Here is an 8,379-nt window from a genome sequence, read left to right as displayed (position 1 = left end):
TAATTTAAATCACATTTCTTATTGCATTTTGCTACAACACTTTTAAATATATATTTTTTTCAAACCAAATTTTTTAAAACGACTTTTTAACCAATGATAATGCCAAAGTAGCCCTTAGAATACCAGACCAAAGGAGCTCCAGATTTTTTTCAGTGCAAAATAATAACCAGAGGAAAAAAAAAAGCTCTTGAAAAGTGTTTTGTGAATATATCTGAAGTATTATAATTTTGTATTAATATTTCGCGTAAATATAAAAAATAAATCATTTAAAAAACAAAAATCCAAATAAAATAATGTAGGATTGGAAGGGAGGGAGGCAGGCAGGCAAGAATTATACACAGGCCGACACGTGCTAAACTTACTCTCCAGTCTCTAGATTCAACTTCGGTCCCTCTAAATTCATGGAAACCAAATGGCTCTCCTTTTGCCATCTCAGCATTTCACCATTCCACGCCTGAATTTCCTCCTCTAAATTTTCTACTATATTAAGTAACGACATGCCTTTCCCTTCCCCTCTGCTACTCTGCCTCTGTCTCAAAGCTAACTAAACAAACAAACAACTAAAACACTAAATTTGCATGCACCAATGGCTCAGCTACTCTCTCCTGTATATACAGATACTCTTAAAATCCATAACCCATCTTTAAATATGAGCAGAAGAAGCTCATGGAAGGCCTATGCTAAGACTGGAGCTTCTTGGAGCTTGATGGGTCATGGTGGTCAAAGGAGAGGTTGTGGCAGAGTCAAGGTTGCTTCTGGAAATTCTGCATCTACTGATTCTCTTGCCGATGATTATTATGCTGTTCTTGGTCTGGTAATTCTTTTCACATTTCTTCTCACTTGTACTTTTCTATTTTATGATTATTATGTAGTTAGAAGTTAAAAACAGAAAATTGAAGTGTGCAACTATTTGGGTTCTTAATGATGAACTATGGGGCAGAACATTTCTTTAGTCGTGTTTTCTTTTGGTTTTATTTTGAGATTAGTAATTCTTGCTTGTTTCTTTCAAATTTATCGATTTGTTAGGGAGTGAATCTGACTGTTAAAGTGATTTTGTAGAATCATTGCATGGATAAGCAGTAATTGATATTTATAAAAACTTTATGTTTGCAAGTGATGTTGCTTAATGGATATTCATCATAGCCATAGCTACTTGGAATCTATATATTATCATGTCAAGGTAATTTTAATTTGACTTTTGTCGTGATTCAATCTCAGAAATCTAAATTTGTTTGCCATATTTACTTAGCTTCCGGACGCAACACCAGAGGAGATAAAAAAGGCTTATTATAATTGCATGAAGGCTTGTCATCCAGACCTAAGTGGCAATGATCCAGAGACTACAAATTTCTGCATGTTCATCAATGAGGTCTATGGGGTGTGTTCCCATTCAGAATGAACTTTATGTATTATGTAAATGTTTATTTGCCTACTGCTACAATGTAACTATTGCTTTGCAGGTTCTCAGTGACCCCGTACAGCGCACGGTTTATGATGAAATTCATGGCTATGCGTTGACTGCAATGAATCCTTTCATGGATGATTCCGCCCCAAGAGACCATGTATTTGTCGACGAGTTTAGTTGCATAGGTATGAGCTTTGCTTACATTTCTAGGTTTTTCTTTATGATTTAAAAACATATCAGATCAACCAGTTCAACTAGTGCAACCGGAAACTGGTAGATTAGACGGTTCAATCTTATATATTTAACCAGAATTATGACAAGCTAGAAAGAACCAAAAGGAATCAGAAAAATAAAAGTGCAAGAAATTATGTTCAAAGTATTTCAAATAAAATACAATTTATCTTTATCATTTGAACCATCCGGTTGAACTGTTTCAACCAGAAATTTCATTAATACCAGTTCTTTAAGTGATATGGTTTTGAAAACATTGATTTTTTCTGGTTGACATTCATAATTAGTTGTTAATGATTATTAATTTATAACCCAAGTGTCTTAAACCACTCCTCTGATATACAGAATGATAATGATCTCCTTTGAACTTAGAAATTTTGGCATTTCTAAATGCATATTGATTGCACATAAAGAATTGGAGCATGTACAAAATTTCAGCCACATTTGATCAAGGTTATGTCTTGCTTTATTTTTTCTGGACTTTTCATATTCCCTTAGGTACACATGTTTTCAGACATGCCTGTATAGGTATGATCCTGATGATATATAGAAAAACTGATTTAAAAAATGGGTATACATGTATTGGACACTTATACTAACATTCAGTTTGAGTGTAACATAGGTCTTTCTTAACTACAACCTAGTAGAGGTGCCTGTAATTTGAGCAGATTAGCTGTTAGGATACTTTTCTCTAAAAGTTTTTAAAAAGTTTTCATATGGAAACAATAACTGTAGCTAAAGTTACACTACTTGTGATTGGAAGGAAGTACCTACAAAGGCATAACTTCACCGCTACCAGTCTAAGATTCTAAACTGACACCTATAAGATGATTTTTTTTCCTTCACAGGCTGCAAAAATTGTGCCAATGTTGCCTGTGATGTGTTTAGAATTGAAGAAGACTTTGGACGAGCCAGAGTTCATAGTCAGTTTGGGAATCCTGAACTAGTGCAAGAGGCAATAGACAGTTGGTAGGTATTTGCTTCAGGGTATACTAATGTCATTATATCATTCACCTTACTTTAAGTATGCAAAATATAGTCAGCTGGAAACTGCTTTATGCTTCTTATCTCATATGTTTTATCTTCCGGTGATTTCTTTTGCATCTTATCAGCAGTGCCCTGCCACCATTTTCAACTTGCTTAACAATTTATCCAGTTCATTTTTACGATTATCAATCTTATAAGTAGGCTAATAGCCCCCTTGGTAAGAGAAACTTTAGAGTTGTTTGATGTTCATTTATGATCAACTAAGGAAATGGTGTGAAGTCATGTTCCAAAGCTATGATTAACATAAAGTTCAAACCATCAAATTCGATATTACATGGGAATCCTGATGAAGCACATTCATGAGAAAATTTCAGACCTTCGGTTGACTTGTCTGAATTATTACACTGTTTCCATAACTATTAACATATCAGATAAGCAAAGGAAGGAATTCTGGAAAGATGAACTTTTCAACCATGATTTCTTCTTCTGTTTTACTACCTTTTCTTCCTCTTATTGATTACATTAGTTATGTATTCCTGATATAATGGTCAACATTTTCTTGTAGCGATATAAGTAATCTCTGGTTAAATACAATCAATTATTGGAGCAATCAACCGAAACATTTGCGTGAAACTAAAATTTGAATTTTATATTGCTTGTAGTAAAGTTAAAGGGTTTACATGATTTACATGACATGATTGCTGATCAACATTGTCTTGTGTTATTTAGCCCAGTTGATTGCATCCATTGGACTTCTGCGGCACAATTATCATTGCTTGAAGATGAAATGCGCAGGGTAGAAAGAGTTAATGTAAGTAAGAACCAGTCACTCTATGGTTCTTTTCTCCTAAAATAATTAACCTTGATAAACTATGAGCATGTTAGATGGCATATGAATTACCTTAAAAGGATTAACAGATCAAATAATAATTAGACTGATCAACCATGGGTTTAAACACTGACTAACAACATTTTTTACATTGAAATAGTCTTTCGGTGATACAATTCATTAATCTATATGTTCAACCTAGTTGTTTCGGTTGCTAGAAGTTTGAGCCTTTTGAATGGATGACCAGGTTGCATTGATGCTTTCAGGAATGGGATCTGCATCAACAGATGTATTCAGAATGGTAAAACTAACTCTTGACTTATCTACTGACACCATATGCATTTCTGGTTTAACACTTTCTTAGACCATCTAAAAACCTCTAATTCTTTGGCAGGCAAGTTCTCGATGGGAAAAGAGGCAGGCAAAAGTTTTGGTAGGTATCTTTTTATTTCAATATTCTCAAATACATCCATGGGATTTTCTTTTCTATTTTACTTATATGACTTCTAAGCAAATTTAATTTATTTTTCTGTCCTCATAATAGAATAAATGTTTACTTATAATTTAAATGAATGCTTTCCCAACTCAAGGCTTAGTCCAGTTTAGATTTGGTAGTTAGTGTACGCATATTGTATTCTTGTTATTTTCTCGTGTTATGATAGTGTTTAAGGTGTATATTATAACTCGTTAATTAAAATTGGTAGATCTGTATATTTGTGTTATGACCTGATTTTTTTTTCATATCAAGTTCTTTGTTGTGTTTTAGTTATTTTTCATTGTCATATTTAATATTGCCAGGTCTAGTCTAGTCAGTTATTGTAGTTACACCTGTTAAAGATGCATCAATTAGTTGTCTTTTAGTGAATGTCGAATGAACATGGTGTGATCGTCTTGCCCTTGAAGGTATCCTTGTTCTTTCACAAACTACATAAACCTCTCATACCAATCTCTTGGAGATTGTTTGAGACCTTAGGGAGACACTTTTTAGACTCTAGGCCTGTACCTTTCATGAAAGCCTGGATTGGGACCATATAGACCTTTTCTTCAAGTTCTCCATTCAAGAATGCATTCTTCATGTCTTACTGCTGAAGAGGCCAATGCAGCAATGGTCATAAGAACTCTGATTAAATTCCACTTGGCAACTAGAGCCAATGTCTCAATTTAAATCAAAACCATAGAAATTAGGATGAAATTATGAAAACAAGGATAAGACCAAGCCTATACTTACACAACATAACTTTATTAACAACTAAAACTGAGTTCTAATTAATGCATTGTTGTCATCTTGAAGAAAATAGAGACTCTTGATTTTCTAGCATTGCCAATTATCCTCCATGAGACCTTATATTGAAATACACACAAAATTGAGTCAATCTAGCAATGGACACAGGATTGCAAGATAGCTTTGGGGCATGAAGAACATCAAAGAGAGTTTAAAAAAGGGGTTAATTCAACAGTTCCTTTTCATCAATTGCTAAGAACAAACCATCAATAGTTTTTTTGGGGGGGTTTCCCGCACAAGGTAAGTCAAGAAAAAATGGGAATTTCTTGCCATATGGTCACTATCCCCTAAATCTATGATCTAGGAACCTATGCTAGCTAAATTTATAGTCATGAAATGGTACTATACATGTTCGAGCAAAAGAATTAGTGGGATTACATGGATTGGGTTTACTGGTTTGGAGTTGAGATTGGAGAAGCTTATGCAGTAGCTCTAATTGCTCCTTAGTGAGTGGCAGTGTTTCCAGAGAAGCTTGTTGCCCTCATTCCTCATTGGTCATTTGAAAGGCCTAGCTGTCTTCTAGTTGGGCAGTTTTGTATGGATCTTTTAGCAAGTCTTTTAGGTGTGAGAGTACTATTCTTTCTGTAAAAATCACACCACAATATCTTTTTCTTGTCTTCTTAATTTTTAGCAACAAAAATGGCAAGAGTCTGTTCTTTGATTAAGAATTGGATATGATTTTAGTAAAACATTCTCCCTTGTTTCTTCTCACCTAATTCTAGAGAAGGTTTCCCTTCAGTAGTGAATTTTTTCCCAAGAATTCGTAATGGAACTTCATCAAATTCTCAATTTAATCCTGCTAGGAATAGATATACCCTCTCATTTTCTTCCTTTTCCATTGTTTTTACACTACCCACAAGAGACTCCCATTTGGCATTATAGCATTGTTCTTCTTGCCATAGAGAAATAATCTAATTGTAGTAAAGAGTAGCCTCTCCCTCTTCTGCCTAGCTTTCCACAATTTGATTTTTAATTAAAAATCTGAGAAGCATTTTCTACATTAAAGTAAGTTTCTCCAACAGCCTCCTAAACATCCCTAGTAGTGGGTAGAAATAAATACGGTTACCTGTGGCCAGTTTCATGGAGTTTAGCAGCCAAATGATTACCTACGAGTTTTTCGACCTCCAAGCATTCATGTTCAGGTCTTCAATTGTTTGCTTTCTTGTTTCTCAGTTAAGTGCCCAAGTTTCCCTAAGCCGTTGATCACCAGCCACACAGATTGTGCCCATTCTAGATGACTTTTTCCATTTAGCCTATGAGAAATGAGCTGGAAGGAAAATTGAGAGTAATCATCACCTTGGCTCATGGTTGTGTTGACCTGAATTTCACTAGCAAAACTTTCTGCTTCTATTGAAGCTGCTGGGTGTTGTTGCCAAGTAAATATCGTCTTAGCCATGAACAACTCAAGAATAAATTTTTGGATCTGATGTCTTGTCAGTTTTGGTATTGAAAATGTTGTATTTTGTTCTTCTGTAGAGGTACAAACTTATAGAAAATAAAACTCAGCAAATTAGGCAACTAATCCCTTAATTATAGGCGATGGGATCCAAGAATCAAGGGATGATTTCAGTCTAATCTACTTCCCTAAAAAACTTAAACAACCTAGTAAATCCAATATGATCACAATTGATCATATAATTGGATCCTTACAAATCAACCAAAAGGCTTTGCCGGAAAATATTTCTAAACCCTCGCCAAAATCTATATCTATATCTTTACGTAGTACTTGTATGTTCAACGTCACCAAGCTATGTTACTTGGACTCCTCATTTTTCTTATAGTATTTATATTTGACATCTTTCTTCAAAAAGTATTGGGACATAAATATGGCATATGAAATTCCAAATATATGAAAACACATAAAAAATTAAAGATACCCATACCTAGCTTGTATTCCTTTCGGAATCTAGGTAACGTATAATGACTTAGAGCTCATCTCCTTTTGCTGGTGCTGTTAAACCACTTGAAGAACACCCAACAAAACCTCAAATACTTGAATGAGCATTTCATAAATACTTCCATATTAGATGACTAAATATATTTAGTAGTTGCTGCACTTGTTAGAGGGAAGGGCTTTCTTTAAAAGACTCTGCTTCAGTGCAGATGCTATATGTATAAAGTCATATGTGAATGTAAGTCTAAAAACACAGGGAGTTAAACTTTTCTTTCTTATTCTACTTTTATCAGGAACAAGCTAAAGTAAGGATGATGCAGCAGAAAGATGCTGGTAAAACGGACTCATACTGGACCAACCTTTGGGGCAAGCCAAAACAATACAAGAAGTCAGGTATTGAGGATTTTGATAATTGCGAATGTGTTGTTTTTTCCTGTCTTTTCCTATAAGCATTAGTTGCCTTTAGCTGCAAGATAAGAACATCCCTCCCTTCCATAAGAGTAAGACCAAGCTTTTTTTCTTTTCCAGTGGCTTTAACTTAAGATTTATTTATTTTTATGTATATATGTCCTATCAATGTGTTCTTACTTTAGACCAAATAAAAGGCCATTGCCTTGGAAGCTTATAGGATTATAGAAATTATGGGGGTTACTAAATTAAACTCTAAGGAGGTAAATATGAGACGGCATTTTATGTTTTCTTGGCTATGGACACGGAAATGATGTCACAAATAAATAATATGTTTGACATAGGTACTTCAAATCTTTTAAAGGCTTTTTTTTTTTTGGAGATCAAATATTTGTAGAGCATGAAGGTTGAACATGAAAACACTTTAAAAGAAAAAAAAAAGTGAGGTGTTCGAATAACATAGATTTTCAATTCCCTTTAAACGGTTCTCCAAACCAATAAAGATTGTACCAATACCTTATCCAAATTCTTTACATTCTATCTTAGTTACCATTATTTTATCTAGATTTTAGGTGAGTATCGAATATGAATATGCAAGTATACTCAATTTTCTTTGTTATTTTATATTCTTCAAGATCATATCCTATAGTTATGTCCAAATAAGTATCAAATACATACCTTTTAAGAAAATGAATATAAGAGTTCAGGTTACATAATATATGATATGTTGGAACTCTGCTTAGGGCTAAAGATCTAATTGAAGGTGAAATGTTATTGCAGAGGAGGAAGTCAAAGAGAGAGCAAAAAGGGCTGCCGTAGCTGCGAGAAGATGGAGGGAATATTCAAGGAGGGGTGTGGATAAGGCTCCCACCGTTAAACTACCAGATCCACTCTCCAACTCCAGCAAACACAATTAATTTATTTACTTTGCATGATTCAATGCAGGAGGTGGTTTCCATTCAATATGTCTCAACATGTACAACAACAATAATCCATCAACTATGTATATAAACATTATTGAATCACATTACTAAGAAACTAATAAATAGGAAAATAATGCGGTGTATAAGACGATTTGTAAGCTTGCACTTTGTTCTAATATTTCTAATTTTATTACATATATATTAAGTTTTCAGATTCTTTTTCAATTGAAATTTATAAAAACAAAAAGAAAGAGAGATCACTGAATCACCGATCACGTAAGGATTCATTTAGAACAAATTGGAAACACACTGTTATGGAACAAAATAGAAAGCCAGAAGAAAAGCAGAAAAAGAAAGGAGGACAGAAATAGAAGCAGAGAATTCAGAAGAAAATAGAAAAAATAGATAGACAGAATAGCA

General features: G+C 34.0%; 1 protein-coding gene across 1 annotated transcript; it reads left to right on the top strand.

Annotated features, from left to right (window-relative positions):
• The first annotated feature begins 311 nt into the window (after window positions 1-311).
• On the top strand, window positions 312-8,171 carry LOC107945477 (chaperone protein dnaJ C76, chloroplastic). Its single transcript, XM_016879497.2, has 9 exons — window positions 312-814; window positions 1,250-1,378; window positions 1,461-1,590; window positions 2,485-2,605; window positions 3,353-3,434; window positions 3,700-3,753; window positions 3,847-3,885; window positions 6,922-7,021; window positions 7,817-8,171. The coding sequence occupies exons 1-9, from the start codon at window positions 587-589 to the stop codon at window positions 7,951-7,953; spliced, it is 1,020 nt and encodes a 339-aa protein (XP_016734986.1). The 5' UTR covers window positions 312-586; the 3' UTR covers window positions 7,954-8,171.
• The last annotated feature ends 208 nt before the right edge of the window (window positions 8,172-8,379 follow it).

Source organism: Gossypium hirsutum, chromosome D12 (genome assembly GCF_007990345.1).
Source record: "Gossypium hirsutum isolate 1008001.06 chromosome D12, Gossypium_hirsutum_v2.1, whole genome shotgun sequence".
NCBI classification, from domain to species: domain Eukaryota; kingdom Viridiplantae; phylum Streptophyta; class Magnoliopsida; order Malvales; family Malvaceae; genus Gossypium; species Gossypium hirsutum.
The sequence above is the reverse complement of the archived record's forward strand: the minus strand, read 5'-3'. Positions and strand labels throughout refer to the sequence as shown.

Bases quoted from the DNA above. Each gene is read 5' to 3' on its own strand.
- LOC107945477 (XM_016879497.2), top strand. From the start codon at position 587: ATGGCTCAGCTACTCTCTCCTGTATATACAGATACTCTTAAAATCCAT. The intron at 1,379-1,460 runs GTGTGTTCCCAT...ATTGCTTTGCAG, and splicing joins TCATCAATGAGGTCTATGGG to GTTCTCAGTGACCCCGTACA. The intron at 3,886-6,921 runs GTAGGTATCTTT...TACTTTTATCAG, and splicing joins AGAGGCAGGCAAAAGTTTTG to GAACAAGCTAAAGTAAGGAT.